At 41.8% G+C, this 20,680-nt stretch overlaps 1 protein-coding gene across 1 annotated transcript in view; it reads right to left on the reverse strand.

Annotated features, from left to right (window-relative positions):
* Positions 1 to 20,680, reverse strand: part of LOC128437891 (potassium channel subfamily T member 1) — a 66,676-nt gene that overhangs the window by 42,099 nt on the left and 3,897 nt on the right. The window contains exons 2-3 of the mRNA XM_053420179.1: positions 20,280 to 20,328; positions 19,029 to 19,196 (exon numbers count right to left, since the gene is read on the reverse strand). Of these exons, the coding sequence (XP_053276154.1) occupies positions 19,029 to 19,196; positions 20,280 to 20,328 (217 nt within the window). The remainder of the gene's footprint in view (positions 1 to 19,028; positions 19,197 to 20,279; positions 20,329 to 20,680) is intronic.

Consider the following 20,680-nt stretch of genomic DNA (forward strand, 5'->3'; position numbering starts at 1 on the left):
ACACACACATTATCTCTGCACCAATTTCAAGGACAAATGGGATTTGTAGTTTCTAGGCCGTTCACCTGCATCTGGAAACTCGCCAACACTTCCGTGTTAACTATACATCCCACACTTTGAAGTCACAGACACAGCTGAGGCTCTCCCGTCCTAAAATACTACAAGGTGGTTCTAATGCAGTAACTTAACACCTGGTTAAGAAAGACAACTGAGCGCAGCGTTTCGAATAACTTACAACAGGAGTGAAAAAACAAGTAATGATCACAGAAAACCCCGGTTTCTGACTGACTGCCAATTAAAACCTTGTAATAGATCAGCCCTCGAGGAACAGTACCTCAAACCTCTGCTTCAAGCCACATTACCAGTTACAACAACTCTTGGTTTAGAAAAAGTTCTAACTAGGTGTTTAATGACATAAAGCAACCTGTAAATCTGGAAAGATGGAAACTATAATTAGTCTAACCACGGCATAAGACTATAGAAAACAATGATTATTGCAGATTCTACATAATCTATTATGTTAATACATCAGGACATGCCTCAATGTATTAAAACGTATATTTATATACTGTAATGCCCCTGCACCAGATACGACTGTAGCTCACTAGCTTTGTACAATGTTTTCCTGAGTCTGATTCAACATTTTGGCATTCATTGAGAATTCCCTTTTTTTTTTTTTATTCTACTTCTCTGCATTCAACTGCTCACAGTCATTCAATAGAATGTCCAGAAAGACCTTTATAACATGATACATCGTCAGCAGAGGTGCTTTCTGAGGATGACAAAATACAACTGCTTCCAACCAATGTCCCTGCTGCAAAGTCGCTCTCCTAATGACAACACTGGAATCCACACATATAACATGTGTATAGACACGGTACAAAGGAGCTGACAGGAGTTTGAAACCTTTTTTATCCAATTATCCAACATTCTCATGTTCGAGAGGCTTCCTAATTTATTTTCTGCTTATGTTAACCGATGCTCTTAAGAAGCTGGAGAAGGGAACATGAGAAGATGAGAATGATGAATGATCCCACGTCTGCATGTATACACAAATGCCCCATGAATATATGTATACAGCACACATCCAAACATGCACAGTAGCTCAGTGTGACTGTATTAAAAAGGCCACTTGCGTGTATTCAGATGTAATCGGCAGGGAACTGAAAATGTGAGGTTTCACTTTCAAGTCAACAACTTTATCCTCCTGGTTTAATGAACACGTATAATGGACAACTTATAATTTACCACGAGAAACACAATGGAAACCGCTCATTAAACCTTGGGTGTGCTCCAATGAAAATGAAAGCCTAATTGTTCTTTGAAAAGTGGTGCGCTATAGATAAACTATAAGGAACTCTAAGATAAATGGGAGGATAATACAGGAGAAAAACAGTCATTTAAAATGATTGTTATTCAGCAGCATTGGGTTTTAAAAGAATCTAAATAAGTAAGTATGGATTTTAATGGGAACTAATTATTCTGTGAGTCACTTTGAGAAAGTAGTAACTATAGAACTCCCAACCAGCTAATATAACAGCTATAACAAAACAGTTGAGGCTATAAAACAATGGAAAAGAGGTTTGCAAATGAGATGCTTCTCTCAACACTAATCTTCATATTTATTGAAACAGTAGAAAGGTCCTCGACCCTCCTATATCCCTACTGATTATTGCCAACACCAGAAATAATTCTCATTTAGCTGCAGCAGATTAATGAAGATTAATACCCAAGGCGTGCTTCTGCTTCCGTATCCCGAGGTGAAGCTCGACAACACAGATCAAAGCTGGGCTCAGATAACGGGAACCTCAGGCCGAATGAACCATGATTCCGGCCCCCGCGGAAATCAGAGGAGAGAATCTGGTTGGGAACCTTGGTCGATACTGATGTTAGGCTTAGATTATCTGATGGTAAGAGGGGTTATTAACCCATTATTAAACCTCCCATACAGCTGGGAGAATCATCGAAGCCGCCCCAATGATATGTTTAAATTCAGTATTCATAAGCGGGATGATTGCCTCGGTTCTCTTAGCATTTTTTCATCTGCTTTTGTTATTTACATATAGAGCAAGCTGTCACTCCACGCCCCTCTCCATTTTGTTTACACCCTGGTACACCCCATGAGGTCTAATGAGGGATGTGAGGCGGTGCATGACTGCCTCTGGAGCCGTAATCTGAATAAAACCCTCTAGTGTGTGATGTGCCATTATTATCTAATCAGGGAGTGTGGGCGTGTTTGAGAAAATCTGAAGTCTCTTATGTGCATGATGCAACTAGATATCAAAATGGATTAGCTTTTTAAAAACTCCTGTAGTCTGAGCCCATCTTCAAACTCGACAGATTATTCATAGTTAATGTTTTACCCTTGAATACGAAGGGTAGAACATTTCACATCAACAATCCATCACTACTCCACCGGCTGCCATTGCTGCATCACCATTCATTACACACATTTTGAATACGTGCAAGTTACTGCACAAGACGCATAATAACTGTGTCTGAAGTGTCTGCACAGTTATACAATAACAAAAAGAGTAAAGAACAAGGAAGAGCAACAAAGAAGATAAGGGTTGACTTTTGCACACCGATGACTTCACACTTAAATTAATTAAACTAATTAGATAAATTCGATTTTTTTACCATGTCCATATGTTTCAAAGCACATTTTCCCCCGAAAGTGTTGGCAACAGCAGAAGGAGGCCATAATAAATCTGAGCGAGTTGCTTTGGACCATTTCCTGTGTTTAATAGATGGTCAATCTCTCTGTTCTTAAGGATCCTCCACTTCACATTTACGGCCAAAAGTATTTTATATGTCAATACTATATAGGGTTTCCTATAAACACAGACATAATGGGGATTCCCAGGGGCTTTAAATTATGCAGAATAAATAAATTCAGTGTTGTACGAGCAGAATATTGATTCTCTCACTCCTCCCTTCACATCCTCTCATTGCTCCAGCCAGCTCTGCACAAATCCCACGGTGATCGCATTTCAGAAAGTAGAGAGCTCTCCGATTCCTGACAACATCCTGTCGGCCTCGAGGGGGGGGGGGGGGGGGGGGAATTCAAGGTACTATGTAGACTTCACAAATAGAATAAAGTTTTGTCACTCAAGTAATGTGATAGGGGAACAATCCTGGGCAAAAGTTTATTCAATTATTATAGATGTAGGAACTTCTTCCAACCTATCCATGCTAAGTGGTAGACAGTGGTCCTTATCTGGTTACCCAGGGGCAACCGGCCAATTCAGCCATTAGGTTTTACCGCCTCCGATTTTTGAGGATATTGTGTATTAGATTCTCACACAAACAGTCGGGCACCGCATTATATATCGTTTAATTTCTCAGAACCGATCAGCATTCAACATGCTCCTCTCCAGACCAGTTGTCAGATGACTCAACGACTTCAACAGATGTGAAGTCATCACTGCCACCAGCGAGAGACCACCACCAACACCACAAGCTTCAGCATCGCCATCATCGCACATGTCGTAGTTCATACTCATTATACTGTCAGTATTACTAAAGTTTCATAAGTTAATTGCAGCTGCATGTCACTGGTGTCTTTGTCAGCCTCATCATAAATAATATCAGTATTATTCCTACATTTTTATCATAAGCAGTGGTTACGCAATACTTTTTTTACAGATGTTCAAATACAGTAGTAACTTTTTCCTTCCGGATACAGATTCTGTTATAAAGTTCCAATCCGATGCCACACAAATAACTCATATTTTAACAGCTGCCAGCCCTGCATGGAAACACTGATTGTTATCATGATTTTTGTATGGTCTGGTGTCCTTTAAAAAACGAAATCATATATAATGCATTCGTCAATGCATAGTCGACATAAATGTGAAAATGAGCCGTTAAATGCAGATAAGCTTTATCATCTACATCACTGGAATCCTCCTTAGTTGAACTTCTTAAGTATTTTCTAGCGAGCCACCTAACTTCACTGTCTTTTCCAAAATCAAAATTAGCAGTATGAACAACATTTAAAAGAATATAAAATTGCTGACTTAAATTTAAGGTGCCAGACATGAAAGTTAATAAAAAAAAGTTAATATTTATGAAAACAAAAGTGCAATGAGTTAAGTATGAAGATAAAAAGTGAATATAAAGATACATAGTGTGCAAAGTCTCCCTGACGTATCTTTAGGTCTAGTACACCTTTGTTCCTGAGGGAACAAGATATCGCTGCCAGCTCCATAGCACAACATGGCATCCTTCTGGCACTGTCACATATAATACAGCAGCAAGGCTACAGACATTATCCTCAAGGGAAACCTTTGCAAAAGTGTGTGTTCAGCTTTTTAAACAGGGCTCTAGGGTTTTAGTTGCCCAAGAAATTCAAAAGTGCTTGTGCTGGACTTGCATCACTGAACATTTCTGAGTTTGTCTTTATTATTGATAGGGGTTTATATAATTTTCAGGGAATGAGGGAGAGCAAAGGTCCCATAAAGGTTGAAATGTCCATGTCAGACATTTCAACGGCTGATTATAAAGCAGATATAGGTGCTGAGTAAATACTGTTGAAGTAAAAAACCCTAAATCCACGATGAAAAATACACACTGCGTATATTCAGAAACTGTATACCTCAAAATGACACATGACGTTGTACATACATGCAACTTGAACAATGTTTTCTTGCTAGAGCATCTAAGTCTGATTTTCTGTTTGGCTGATTTCACATCAGCCCCATGTACGTTTTACCATGGAACAGTAAAGACTGCTACCTGAGGTGGGTCTGGCTCAGCATCACTGAGTAAAGCAATCTTCTTCTTGCTCAGAGACTGAGACAAAATGCCTTGTTCTTACCATTCACTGATGTAATGGAACCTATATAGGTCACAGTTACATCTTCAGATGGATATGAAAATTTCAAATAAAACACCGGGAATGGGATCTTTAACATTTATAGACTTAAAAAACAGAAGAGCCTGAGAGTTATGACTCAAATGATGATCAAAACTACTTTTGACATTATTTAACTGCAGGTTTTGTATCAAATATATTGAAACTGGTTTTATTAATGGATTAAATGTTTTCCCCATCGAAGACAGTTACAAGTATTTCACAATAAACGCGACAGCAAGTTTTCCACATTTCTGATCACAAACATGCCCCAAAAAATATCAACGCCCTCATATACATTTTCACCAGGAGGAAAATGTGCTGTAACCACAGAGAGACACAGAACCCACTGCACCACCAGCACATCGGCTGTGCAGTGGTGTTTGACAAGCTGCCAAACAAGAAAACCTAACCTGCGGATGAGAGTGCCAACCTGCAGCGCTCAAGTTGTTTTGTGTCTCTATGAAGGGAGGAAAACATGCCTCCCCCGGTTGTTACCAGCTCAGCCCGTTTTGCACAAACCACAATCTAATTTGTCTACCAAATGGCAGGAGGGTGTCCTCACAGTGGCCGTCTGCAGGCTGGTGCCATGGAGCGGTGCAGACGTGCATGCTGAAATATAGGTTTATTAGAATAATGAAGGCACGTGAACATAATCACCCGTGGTTTGCATTTTTTCTTCAATCAATCTGGTTGTAATCATATAAAATAACTTTGCCTCTTGCATGCAGCAGTGTGGATATGGTTCTCTCTGTAATAAAACACTATGGGATTCATAAAAATGTAATGGGAATGCAGCATCCATTGAGTTATGTAATCACTATACACTGCAGCCATGCTGGAAGAGAAAGTGATTGACAGGAGGAGCGTTTGCAATCATTCATCCACAGTAAACCCTTCATGAGACTGACTCATAAACAGGCTGCGTTCATGTTTACACCCCACAGGGCAGAACACAGCCCGTTCCATCCGGTGCGTAACGATCATTCAAATTCCTATACAGCTCCTCGGCAAATATCAATTTACCGGTGGCTAGATTTAATGAGAATGGGTTATTGATCATGGCGCAACTTTTACGTCAGGATAATTACATGCTAAGTTATTAAGAAGACTTCATGCACCATGCGCTCGCAGCATCATGATATTTCGCGGATGCTGCATGTGTGCAAGCGGCTGCATCCACCAACATGCCGCCGTGGTGCAGCTACCTTTGGCCGGCATCGCTCTCGAAAGAGCCCGTGGTCCGGATAGGGCTGGAGGGGTTGACCCAGGTGGGCTCCGGGGTTTTCTGCACCTCGGTCTTGACGTCTGGGTCGATCTCCGAGGGCGAGGGCGTCAGCTTCGCGCCCGCCATGGTTCCGAGTGGTACCTCCAGCAGAGAACCAGTATGCTCCTTCCTTCCTCCTCCTCCTCCTCCTCCTCCTGGTGTCGGTGCACAGGCTCAGTCGGTCAGGCAGTCAGCGACCGAAGGTGCTGGAAAACCGCATCCCCCGGATCACTGCTGCTGCTTGAATGCGGAGGGAGCGCGTCTCCTTCTCTGCCGCATCACGGGCTCCTCTCGCGCACACTGAGGGGAGCATCGGGGTGTCTCCTGGTCGCGGAGCGCTCGTCCATCCCTTGATGGAGATGTCAGGTCCCCCCCGCGCGTCTCCAACATTCACACGTCGTCACGATGTAACGTCAACCCAGCACGGCCAACCCAGCGGGCTCCACGGAGGGTTGCATAACACAGACGGTCCAATTTAACGATTTCTCCTGATCACAACCAATCATTCACCTCCTCCGTGTCCTCCATGCATTTCTATAAGATGAAGATTTCTGGAGAATCCCATGTTCTGTTTTTATTAAATTGATCTCCATTACAGGGCTGCTGAAGGAGCTATTGGAATCCTGTCAATCCATCAGTCACAACCATCAATAAATCTGCATTATTCAGCTGCTAATTTAGTTTTGACAGGGAATAATGAAGAACAACAGACCGAGGAGCAGGTGGCCTAGATAAACACTCAGCTGCATGATCCTACCAGTTTGCATGTAACAACACATGCTACACCTGCAGCACATCAGCTGATCTCAAGCTGCAAGTGGATTTCTATTCATAGGGCTGGACACTAAACCAATATCAATAATCATGTATCGTAAACTGAGAAATGAAAAATGATTTAGCATCAATCAGCTCCATGATCTTTCAAAGCTAAAGTGAAAGCATGTAAGAAATAAACAGTTGTATTATTTAGATTAATTAGATTCAACAACTAATCACGCTTTTAGCAGATTCAGCAGACACCCGATTAGCAACAGAACGGATCCATTGGTTTAATCGATTCTTCGTCACGGAGGGAGTTTACACCACAACATGCATTAAGCCGAGGGAATTGGGAAACCCTGCATGGTACCAGACCGGCACAGCACTAAAGTACCAGTTAAACACACAGTGACATTCAATATCCACAGCTTGTTTGTTTTTCTCATCCGTCTGACTTCGACAACATAAAGAAACATGCAAACATGAGCATCACAGAGGCAGCGCCATGAATAATGATGGTTATCGTGACAGCGGTAATCACAGAGCCATTTAAGGGCTGCAGAATAAATCCTGACTTTGACTTTGTAACATGAGCTGCGTGCAGGGTGTGTAAACGGCTCTGGTTGTACAGCAGGGGCATGTACTACAAAGCAGGGTGTGTGGTCATCAATGTAGATTCAGGTGTTAACTCAGAGTTTTCAGTCTTTCAGAGATGGTTCACTGCTAACTGGGGTAAAATCACTATGGAGTTTTCTCCGATCGCCCCTACCGGTCGACACAGATTGCCGCCCACACTGAGTCTCCAAGGCAGAATGAATGGAAGATAATGACGTTTGTCTCTCTCTCCGTTTTCCAGTTGAAAAAAAAATGGCTAAGACTTTACATAATGTCCCAATTTTTAAACACGATTCAAATTTACATCTAATTTTCAACAGATTAGCTCGTGCATGTATTAGATCCCAGCTCACACTCCTTTGTCACCTGGATTCAGAAAAGCTCATCAAGATCAGGTTGGTATTTCTCATCTCTATTTGGTTATCATGATCTCAGAGCCCTATTTACAGCGATGTGTTTGCAGGATGCAGAGCAGCCAGAGGAGATCTACACGAGCAGAGGCCTCATTAGTGATGCATTTATGAAAGAACAAAGTACAGGCCACACGTGGCATTTTGGGTTCAGCCTTCAGGAAGCACATTAAATTATCTGCTGATAGTAATCGAGGGATTAGAGGGATGGACCTGTCGATAGAGGGCTGCGTATTTAATCTCTGATGAGGAAAATCTGGGACGAGAAAGAATGAAAAAGAGAATCTCTTTAAACGGCAAGAAAGCTTCATCCTGATCCCAGTATAAAACAGACTTCCTGATTAGATCTAATTAGCTTTAAGATGCCATTGTGTGTATAATGTTGATAATGATGTTATATTCTCTGTAAACAAAATAATGGTAACTAGTTCTCCATCTCCACTCCTCTCCCAATACCCAAACAACATTATCCAGGAATTATAGCCGTGATGCATTTATGAAAATATACTGATCAGAAGACGCTGTTTATTTAATCATGTGAACAAACAAATGTGCTCGGGAGGAAACTGCGTCTGTACTCTGAGTGCTGGTGGGTTGATTACACAGAAACTGAGAAAGACAGAGCGAGGGATGCAAACGGCTTCATCAGTGGCAGGAGGACGGATTTGAGCACAGAGACACTATGTGGTGAAGCAGAGAACTGCACAGTGTGACTCATCTACCAGTAACATAAAGTATATAATAGAAAAACACACATGAAACAGGCATAAGCCACAGCTGGCTTAATCCATTTGACATCTATTGACACAGAAGGCAGCGCAGCCCGGGGTTTGATCCATCGTGATTGTACTCCTGCAGTATCCTTGAAGCGGCTTCTCAAATCCTTTACATGCTTTAGGTATAATACAGAAGCTGGATGGAACCTCATCTACAGCAGAGTGAAACATGACATGATTCTGAATTGAAGCAAAAATATAAACCAAATCAAACATAGATGCAGCAGAGAGAGAAGGTGATTAGCCCACTTACAGAAGTGGCTATATTCTCACTGAATATTTACATTTCATATCCAAGCTGGATTTTCCAAGAGCCTATTAGCATAGTGAGAATAGCTGGTAAAGAATTCCACTCTGAAGTAGTCGGAACAGAAACTTAATCAGATTACAGATGCTGCAAATGCGTAACTTCCTGGTGCCAAGATGAAAAGGAGCATAAAACGTAATGGGTTCATTACTCAAATATTACTTACAAATGTGATTGTGATGATACATGGAAATAAGGAGGTAATATGGAAACTATGAGACACCTCGTTACAAAATGTGAGAAATCTGTCTGCATGTATATAATTAATTTATCTCAAAAACTGTCATAAATCAATATTAATATACAGGCAAACGCCGCTTTGTAGCATAAACCGGCTCTCAGGGCTCTGCATGTGCACTAAGTTAAGCTTCGGCCAACTTTGAATACAGGGAAACAGCAGGATCCTGTCCTTCAGCCGGTCCTTACTTGCCGTGGCTCAATTAATGCAGGTCAGTTTTACAGTTTCAGAAAGAAAGTTGCAGCCAGCATCACCACAGTCCAATCAAACCCACAGCTTTAAAACAGGCACTGCATAGTTAGGACCCAAGCTGTATTTTGAGAGCGCAGCAAATGTGCAATGAGAGCTGCAGTGAAGCATGCTAACAGAGTGCTGGGTGAAAAGCATTCGACTCTGAAGCACTTGGAACATAAACTTGAACAAAATCCAGATTTTGCAAGATGAGTAACTTCCAGCCACCAGGATGAAAAGGAGCAAAAAAAAATGTAGCGGCAGTATCATCATGATGTTAATGAAAATATGAGGCTACAGCCGTCATACTTGAAATGTGGCCAGGTTTGAGAACTACATTAGAAAAAGGTTAACTGTGAGAACTACACCAAAGGTTACGATGGCTTGATTATTTAGAGAAAGTCAACCAGAGCTCTTCTCAGAAGCGTTGAAATCATTGGGCTCGCCTCAGCTCTGTGCAAATTGCCACGGAGAGCTGCAATAATACTTCCTCTGTCAAAACATATTAAAGCAGTGAGCTTGTGCTGCTGTGGGCGAGCTGTCTGCCTGACCAGCGAACAGCCGGAGAGGAGGAAGAAGTCTAGCCAATGCCAGTGGCAGGCTCACACACACAGACACACACACGCACACACAACTCAAGCTCTTTTGCTCGCTGACTGCAGTTTTTGCCAAAGGCTGTTGAGTGCAAAAAAAAGGTTCATCTAAACCCATTTACTCGTCATAACCTTATGTTCTATTCCCCAAAAAAAGGAAGATGGGAGGGAATGTACACCCGTTGGAAGCCATGTTTCCAAAGCCAGTGGTCCATCTAAAATGAAAATACATTTTTGTATATTCTTACAATGTCTGTGAGGCCATTAAATCCTGTCTTTATGTGCCCTGAAAAGATCAGAGTCCCTATTGAAGTGTAAACAAATGTTGCTTCAGCTTCTGCAGAAGAATCTTCTATCGTCCCTTCCCTTTTTCCTCACATACAACTCTCTGAAAAACATACAGGCACTTTTTTTAGGCCACAATACTGACAAACAGGCCATGTCCAACACTCATGAATAAAATATTTGCTCTCAGCATGGTGCTGCGCAAAGAAGCAGAGTTGTTCATTTAAATAAAATGGGACCATCAGCTCATGTTTTCCAGCCCCTGCATAAAGAGTTAGATTTTGTATTTCGTGACTAGGTGAAAAGCTGCAATATTCAAGAGTTGTGTATCGAACAAGAAAGCATAATAACTCACAGTTTAGTCAGTACTGATCCTCGTTAACAGCCTCTTAATCTGGCAAGAAGGTCAATCAGGAAAAATGTATTCCATATTATCTTTAAACAAAAAGTAGTCAATAGACAACAGAGTCTTAAATCTAAGGCATGTTTACATGTAGTGTTTTTATACTGATGTTCATTAACCTGCTCTGTCCCTATCAGATAAATAAAAAGCATTTTTGATTGAGCTCAAAACATTTTCATGATTATCTTGGTCTGGTGAAAACATAAAAAATGGGCAAAGTACAGCAGCACAGATTCAAACCCCTCAGGACTTTACACAAACCCATGCAAGAGACCTAATGAGTGACAAAAGAGTTTCAAGTTTATTCTAATCAAAGTAAAAACTGTGCAAACGATCGAACAGGTTACAAAACCAAGCACATACTCAGTTTTATTATTCTAATGCAGCTTCGGTATTTAGGACTCACACATTTGATTGAATCTCTCTGAAGTAGTGGAAGTAATTATACTCCGTGATTCCTCAATAAACCTCTATGTGACGCTGTCTCACACGAACACACACCTACAACACGGGAAACCCCTCTGAAGCTCTGTCTCAGCCAAGTATCTCAATTATAATGGCTGCTTAAAGTCTGACAAGCAAACTTTACCGATGCTAATTAACTTGGCAGGACAAAGCACGGGGGCGAAACACCGAATGCAGTGAAGATTTCAGGCAGCAGGATGGAGAGGCCCCAGGAGAACAACAAATTCTGAGGGGCGAAAGAAATCGTATTCTTCCCTGAGCAACGATAACTCTTCCTCTGCAGCCTACCTTAAAATGTCTGTCCCATCTGAGCTACTCCTATGAGAGCGTGCACTCACACGCAGTAATGCTGCAAATGATTTCAGATGAGATCCAATAAAAAAGGCCCTTTGAAGAGCGACACGGCTACGCATATTGTACCACTTCCACTAATACTTTCACTTCACTGTGTTCAGGGGAAATGACTGAGACGAAGCTGCTGAAATGGAACCAGGTCCAAATTGAGCTTTTCAGGAACGCAATGCTTCAGCTCCCCCGTCTCATTTCCACTGTTTACTCGTTCACATTCCACTTCCCTGGTCGCTGGCTGCACAAATCCTTTTGGTAACATGCCCTCGGAGAATGTGTCAAAACAGACAGAACGTGGATAACATGTCCGGGGCCTCTGATTCATTGTGACACTAACAGTAATCCTTAAACTGACAGCACTGCCGCTGATGAGAGCAAATCTCGCAGCCCTAAAGTGTCGCCCACCCACTCTGCTGATGGTGCGGGTGACTAATGCCACCTTTGCACTAAATTGCGACCTCCAGTTGCCAAGCGGAACCAGTAACAACACTCTTTCCAACACATCAGACTTTTTAGATGCGATGAAGCTGTTAAACGTTGCAGTCACATCTTGAGGTGCAAAAGTTCTCATGATGATCAAGTTTCCTGCCGAGGAAATGAGAGATAGAAATTGACCTGAGAATGCAAAGTTAAAAAGCCCAAAGGTGTGTGTGGTAAACAGAGTTCCTCTCAACCAAAGAAAACGCTGCAGCTCCTGAAACATATCGTAAACCTTGCCTTTATTTAACCAGGCGGTCCCGTTGAGATACAATGTCCTCTTTTCCAAGGGAAGCCTGGCCAAGACAGCAGAATACAAAAAAAAAGAAAAAAAGATAAGGCAACAGAACTAAAGCTCCGGATTCACACCATAACAAGAGCGGTATGAAGCCGCTCCAATTTCTCTCACACGAGTCTTCAAAGTTTCAAGGTTTATGAGCTCCTTTAATTTGAGAGTTTTTTGCAGTGCATTCCAAGCAGCAGGTGCAGCAAACTTAAAACAGTGCTTACCAAATTCAGAGTGAACTTTGGGCATAACTAATAAATAAAACTCATTTGAACGTAAGCAGTAATTGCTCTGGGATTTAAAAGATGTAATTACATAAGTAGTGGGGGAGCAGGCCCAAGATAGCTTTATAAATAAAAATATGCCAATGTATAAGGCGGCGTGCTGCCAGAGATGGCAACTCAACTCGAGCATATAAGATGCAGCGGTGAGTGAGGGCTTTACAACTAGTGACAAACCTTAAGGCACCATGATATACAGTGTCTAGAGAACGCAGACAGTTTGCTGGGGCATTCATATATAAGAGATTACTGTAATCAAGTACAGGGAGGAAATGGGTAGCAATCAACTTTTTTCTGGTAAAAAAAGAAAAACAAGATTTGTGACGGGAGAAGAATCCCAGTTTCACTCTTAATTTTTTTACCAGATTTTCTACATGTGGTTTAAAAGAAAGTCGATCATCAATTAAAATGCCGAGATACTTGTAACAGTTCACAAGTTCAATTTCATACCCTTGCAATGACAAAATGCTGGGTGGAGACACAGGCACTTTCCTGCCATTGGAAAATATCAACAGTTTGGTTTTGGTGGCATTCAAGACAAGTCTTAGTTCAATGAGCTGATTTTCCACAAGGTTAAAAGCAATTTGTAAGTTGCCAAGGGCTTCGGCAAGAGTGGTGCCACAACAGTATATAACTGTGTCATCAGCATAAAAATGAAATTTGGCATTTGGGACATTACTGCCCAATGTATTTACATAAATAACAAACAGAATCGGGCCCAGAACTGAGCCCTGTGGCACACCAGTAGAGACATTTAGCAGTGTGGATGAGCTGCCTTCAAAACAAACACATTGTTTTCTATTAGACAGATAATTATTAAACCAGCCAACAGCCTGCTCAGATAAACCTATATTAAGCAGGCGTTGCTTCAGAATGGAATGATCCACTGTGTCAAAGACCTGCATATGAGAAGAATGTTTCTCTTTTAATGCATTTCTACCTTCAAACTTTTAAAGATGCAGTTCATTCCTCCCCCAAAACAGCAAATATCCAGTCATAGCTTTGCACCCATAACAATAGCAGGCCTGGCTAACTAGTGCCTACAGCAGTAATCCTCTCCAATGAAAGGAACACATCATTAGCCAGCTACATTAGTTTGAGGGGTTATAGATTAGCTGAATAAAACCTTGTTCCCTGCCATTCAAAAAGCCTTTAAAAGTGAAAAGATACTGATATCACCACAAGAATGTTAGAACAAAATGACTCATCTTATATTTATTTTACATAACATGGATAATTCGCTTTTGCCTGGAACTTGTCCCTTTAGCTATGTCTCACAGCTGTTCCTGACTTCCTGCGTCTGCCAAGACATATTTCAGAAACACTTAAAGTATCAGATTTGCTTTATTTGATGTTGATAATGGTTTTAATTAGCTGGTCCATCTGTTTTGTAGAGAAGGGGTAATTCAACTCCTGGTAAAAGCCTCCTGAATGAGGGAATCTTCACCTAAAAACAAGCTGTGCACCCAGGAAACAAAGCTTAGCTCACTATTGCAGCAGCCTCCTCCTGATGGCCTTGTGTCTGCCGAACAGCGTCTGAAAAAAGAAGCTTTATTTCAGGATTTCTAACTGCTTTTAATTATCCCGATCATTTATTTTGGAGATAATGGATATTTAAGCTCCTGGTTAAAAAAAACATACACCTGAACAATTAGCAAATCCTTCTCCTGAACAAAATATAGATAAAACAGTGATGACTTTACAATGAGGACAACAACCTCAGGGAACTTTTATAATTTAATGAAATGTTAACGGTCACAAATCTTGCATGAAATGTTAAAATCACCATATTCATGTATGTCACGACATCTTTAGCTCCCGCCGTTGACCAGCATCAAACCCGTGGCTACAACTGAAAAGCTATATCCCTTCCATCACCTCCCCTGTGTCTCCGTCGTCATTTTTATCAGATGGAAATCATCCAGGCATCACGTCCCAGCAGTCACTGCTACCACAGAGTCAGTGCAAACAGCTGCTGCCAATATCCGTGCACCATTATAGTCTCAGGAGAATTCATTCCACGAGGGAGCTTGGTTCTTTACTTTCCATCTGCAAAGAATAAAACCTGTGAGGAGGTCTCCAAGACGTGGAACCCCTCTGCTCACATGAAAACATTTACAGTACTTATATTATCAGGGTACCTCTGTTGATTCACAAAGTTCAACATCAACAACAATCATCTCAGAAGTAGATGATTACATCAAGCTGTCACAGTGCCACCATTCCACTCATGAAGAGGTGCTCAGAGTGGATTTAGGGACCAATTAACACTGCTCACTCTGTCGATATTACTCCCATCAGCCTCCTCTGCCGATTGGGGGAAAATAAAAACCCCCAAGAAACTGGATTAGACATGAACAGGAAAAGATGGATGAAACTTGTTGCTTGTTCTGTTTTGTGATGGATTGTATGAAAGTGTTCGGCGGCTTATTTCTATTTCTGACATTGACTGACGCCAGCCCCCCCTCTGCTGGCTAACAGACCGAGTAATAGATGAACACACTCAAATGTATAATCATACACTAACAGATGCACACAGACACAGGTGTGTCCACAGCATGAGCACACGCACACAAACACCTGTGCAGATAATACTCAGACACACACTCACTCGTTAGACCCACAACTTCAATGTGATTGCTCCACTTGAGCACCCACACAGCCGAGCCGTCATTACCGCCCTCTGATACCAAACCCTGAAGATAATGACAGCCCAGGAGGGAGACCCCCCCCCACACACACGCTACCGCCACCCAACTCCTGCACTCCCCATATCCACACTGTACGCCCACCTCCTCACGACAGACAAAGAGATGAACGGAAACACGAGGACCCACATGCTCAAACAGCACAGAAGGGCTTAATGCCTTAATACTGCATTTGCCCACAGACACACTGATAAGTGCTCCTTCAGATTCAATGAATTTATTTAACATTGTAATAAAGGAAACTTCTGCTCGTTTAGGACCTAGATTTTTGGCATCAACAGAGTCAAGCAGGGTAAAGTAGCAAATATGATCAGACAGGCAAAATAGAGCCAGTAGAATGTTTGGGGGCAAATGTCGATATAAGAGTCAAAGTATTTCTAATAATATATATATTATTTTAATGGCATCGATTCCTAAGAAGACTTTACCAATCCCTAATGACAAAGAAATGAAATTGAGGCTTGTTGATTTTCTGTTTAACAATAAACGATAAATATAAAGAAAACATAAAAATACATGTCTATATATCATATATAGATATATCTATATATTTATATATGTTATGTGTTATTTAATACATCAACATCTTCACAATTGATTTCCCAGAAAATTCCAGACTTCACAACACTGCAATATAATCAATACACCTTCTCACTGTCTTTGGATAGCAACAATAAAAACATGTCCTGCTGCCACAGAGGGACGTTTTTCATGGATTCATATTTGACGTGAACTTTTAAATCATAATCTGATTTTGACAACCAGGTGGAACTTGCAATATACGAGGGCTCTTGTTTTGACTCCCTGCTAACAACGTTATGAGGTTAAGTGGGTTATCAGTGCCTGAGTCCTTCAACCCCCAGCCCATATCTCCCATAGCCCACTATGACAGAGGCAAGTAAACAGATGCAAAAGGCCATAAGTGCAGTGAAGGGAAGGGGAGGGATTCCGGCTCTCCCTCGAGGAGTTCATTTGTTTTGAGGCTTTACACTCGACAAGGCATCAGTACAGGAAATAATCAGCATCATAAACCACAAGCATGCAGAAGATCATCAATAAAGCGTCCCGAACGCCCAACAACATTGTCCGCTTCCATTTCCACTCCAGAGCTCAGAAGCAATTAGTGTGCAGAGGCAGAAGACTCTGTTCTGATGTTTTCTTCTTTACTTCATTTCCTTTCACACACACACACACACACACACACACACACACACACACACACACACACACACACACACACACACACACACACACACACACACACACACACACACACACACACACACACACACACACACACACACACACACACACACACACACACACACACACACACACACCAGAAGTGTGTGTGTGTGAAAATCTGCCTCATAAAGCTGATGTGCTTTTTCATGGCAAGGTCTATGAACTACATAGCTCTGTGTGAAGACCTAGCGTGTGCGTTTACACATGGATGCAGACAGGGACACACACATTCAGACAGACAGAGACACACACTGAGGCATACATGTACTGGTCGCCTGGCAACGGACCCTAATTACCCTTTGCAATTGAATAGTGATCAGGAAAACAATTCACAGGAGACCGACTGGATGAAACACACAACCAATAGACACACTCACACGCACACATATGGCTACACGTGCAAAATCAAGCAACCCGACTGCCACTCTTCAGCATGTCAAGGTCTTCGTGACCCCGCATACATGTGGCACCTAATGTCCCTGTGCTTTGAATGGAAATATGTACGGTAATCAATAGCATGAATACATCTTTTATCTCAACACACTGAGAGAACTAGCATGTAGCTTAATAAAAGGAGCCACAAGCATCTGTAGTTGAATACCGACAAATCACTGCATCCTTTGGGAAACAGATCAATGAGTGGGCAGGAAATGTCATATTTATAAATCACGTTTTTTTGGGCTCAAAATGAAATTCTAAAGTTGATGCTCATTTCCCTTCATTTAAGATATGGATCAATGAGCTGAAAACAAATGGGGACCACAGCTACTTGGCAGCTGCTGACAACCAACAGCCTGGTGTTGAGAGATAACATACACAAGGTGCTGTCTGTCAGATTCACCTATTGATACAATTGTAAAATCTCTTGCACTCATGCTAATCAACAGGACAAGCTGTTAAAGCTTCCCCCTTGCTAATGGTGCATCACAATAAGAGCCAGGGTTTACAGGTTGATAAAATGAGGAGGCTAAACAAAACACAGGTTCAGTTTTTTCCACAAACACAGATAATCAAACACCAGCGACGGGTCTGCGTGGCAAGATAAAACCAGGGGTGTCTCTTCCACTGTGTGTTTAAATTGTGAAATGACCCCTTCAGTTTTCTTTGTCCGTTATCGTTTGAACGGCTTGATAACCTTTTCTCCTTTAGGCAGCAGATTATAAAACAACCATGTTTGATATGTCAAACACCCTCAGGCTTAAGGCGGCAGCCGGTATTAATGGACATGAACAGTTTATGACACTGTCTCAGTAAAGGGCATATCCCGGCCAAGGCTTTTAAGACCACATTTAAATTCACCAAATTGTACAAAGTCATAGATATCAGGCCCCTAAACCTGTCATATTTTTGTCATAAAGATCTATGAATTATTCTCTGACAAATCATGCAAAAACTCACTGTCCCCCAATGTTTTGAAAAACGGAAAATGTCGATCTTGGATCTGCCACGTACACAAGATACGCTCGAAAATGAAATATGTTCTTCTCCGTCCATAGTACATCCTTCCACAGAGTTTTGTGCTAATCCGTCCTTTACTTTTCATTTAATGCTGCTGACTAACAGACAAACGCAGATGAAAATATATATCTTCCTCGAAGGAGATAATAAAGATCCTTAAAACAAACACAGTGAACCGATGTGTGTGAAGAAATGAGTCTCATGTTAACTGTAAATCTAAATTCAGCAAGAAGCGGATCATTAAGCATGACTCTGCGTGAGTGATGTGCAGGCCGATGATGCTCTGCTGCTGCTGCTGATCTCTCAGTGAAATGGCTGGTTTTCAGCACCATGGAGAGCTCCACAGTGCTCAGCTGCGGCTGATACTCAGACAATTCCTCTCCTCCTGGGCAGCAAATAGCATCTGTTGGACTGCTTCTCCGACCGCAGCAGTAATTGACCTCTTTGGAGAGACTCCTGAACACTCGAGCAATCCAGTGACTGTATCACCAGGGAAGGGGCCGAGGGAGATGTCATTTTATGCTCAGTTCAGCACAAGAAGGAAATGAAGTCTCAAATGAACAATAAAACACTTTTAATAAAGCCTCCAGACCGTCTCAATGCTAGTTTTTTATGTGCTTTGCATTTCTAAGCTCATTTCTGTGGATCTCTATCCAACCACAAATGACAGAAGCAGTATTGATGTCAGACAATTAAGCAGGAGTCCCAAATTCCCAGTTGACAGTAGTCCAAATAGTCCACAGTGCAACACATCCGTAAAGTCCTAGCGACAGCCGGGTTTTTATTAACTACCAAACCTCTCACTCCACCGTTTCTATTTCCGTTGCTGTATCGACCTACACGTCAGACCAACAGCAAAATACAAGTCCTGCCACTTCATGTTGTGTAAGGCATGAAGGGAGTTTTAAACATGAAGTAGATGTGTGCATGCAAACATACAAACAAAAACAAAGCCCCCTTCAGGAAATTCCCAGGGCAGCTGCTCAGAGTCAAGAGCAACCGTGTTTTTTCATGCTACCTGTCATCATTCGGAAATGTCTGGTCTCCCAGAAGCAGGTCCCTGAAGCGGTAGCGCGGTGGAAGTGGAGGCACCTCTGAATCCACCTCCGCCATCTTGAGAGCCGAGATGTCCAGAATAACACCAGAGTTGCTGCTGTTGTTCATCTGCAGGGACTCAGTGGAGGGCCTGTGGGAGAAGAGGAGAAGCATCTGTGTGTCAACAGGGCATCTTCTGCATTGTTCTGCCAAGAAAGCCTTTTACAATACATCAGTCCCATCTAACTTCCAAGTCAACATATACAACAATAATAGGCATGAGATCATTTGTAACAAGGCGATGAAGTCCATTACTGAGGAGAGGATCTAATGCTCTTGGAGATCTATAAGCAGCTGTGTTGAACTGTCCTCTGAGGGTCTAAGTCCTTCAGTGAAGACCACATGCATTAGCATTTTAAATGTTATATTTAGCCTTTTTCTATCACATTTGCTTCAGAACTAAGAGGGGTATTGTCCAAAAGCATGTAATTGTGTTAACTAGGCAGAGAAAAGGTTATCTGGTACACTCATCTGTTAGGATGTCATTGAGTAGAACAGAGGGTCTGAAGCTCCAACAGCTGTATCCATTTGTCTAGGAAGTGTCAGGTGAGTTAGCGATCTCATTTGATTTATAGTGGGTAGGATCAAAGGTAAATAGCCACAGGCCCCCCCCGAAGGCTCGTGACCAGAGCTACGACACAGGGTTTTTCTTTTCTATGTCATTTTTAAATTATGGCTTTAATAGCATGACGCAAAATTGGACATGCAGTGTAAACAATGTTTAGCTATTGCAAAACTATATTAAAACTTTAAAGCAAGATAGTTTGCGGCAGGTGAGTTGTTGCCAGAGATGAAGACCAAGCTGCCAGACTGCAAGCAGGGAACGTCAAATTATAATATTCAAAACTTTGACTCGTTTCATGACGAACCCATGACATAATCAAAGAATGGACAGATTTCTATAATATTCCACATATACTTTTTAAAAAGGTCTGCCACCATAAAATATAAATGATTTTCTTTGTTAAAGAAATGCTGAAAGGGAGGGGGGGACCTTATTCCCTGAGGCCATCAGGTCATGTACAAAAGTGACGTAACTGTCCTCTTTCACATGTGTCATGTATTATTAAAAAATACATACATGCGTCAACTGCGTACCTTATAGGCTACATATTGCTGTGAGTGATTTATGTGTGTGTCACATGTAGGGCAATGGAGTGCTTCGGGAAATTACCTGACATCATGGGAACTTGATGATCGGCGTGGCGGGTTCATTGCTGCCTCTTGTGAAGGAGTTGAGTGACAAACGAAGGAGGGAGACAAGGAGGGGAGAAGAAAGAGAGGAAGAGTTTGATCACATATTAAAAAAGGATGCACCTCTTTCAGATTCAGCGAGGATGTGATATGATTACATTCACTGCCTGTATCGCAGCTTAACTCTGCTCAGGGTTCAGCAAACCCTCTGAAATGTGCTGCTCTTTAAACAAAGAGGGATTACACGGGCACGCTTTAATGCTGAGGTGCAGTTCAACATTAATAAATTCGCTGTCTCACACATACCAAATAGATGGTGTTTTATTATTTATAGTTTATACACTCTACTAAAATGGAAAGCAGCATTTCAGGCAACAGATC

Source organism: Pleuronectes platessa, chromosome 4, assembly GCF_947347685.1.
Source record: "Pleuronectes platessa chromosome 4, fPlePla1.1, whole genome shotgun sequence".
Classification (NCBI taxonomy): Eukaryota; Metazoa; Chordata; class Actinopteri; order Pleuronectiformes; family Pleuronectidae; genus Pleuronectes; species Pleuronectes platessa.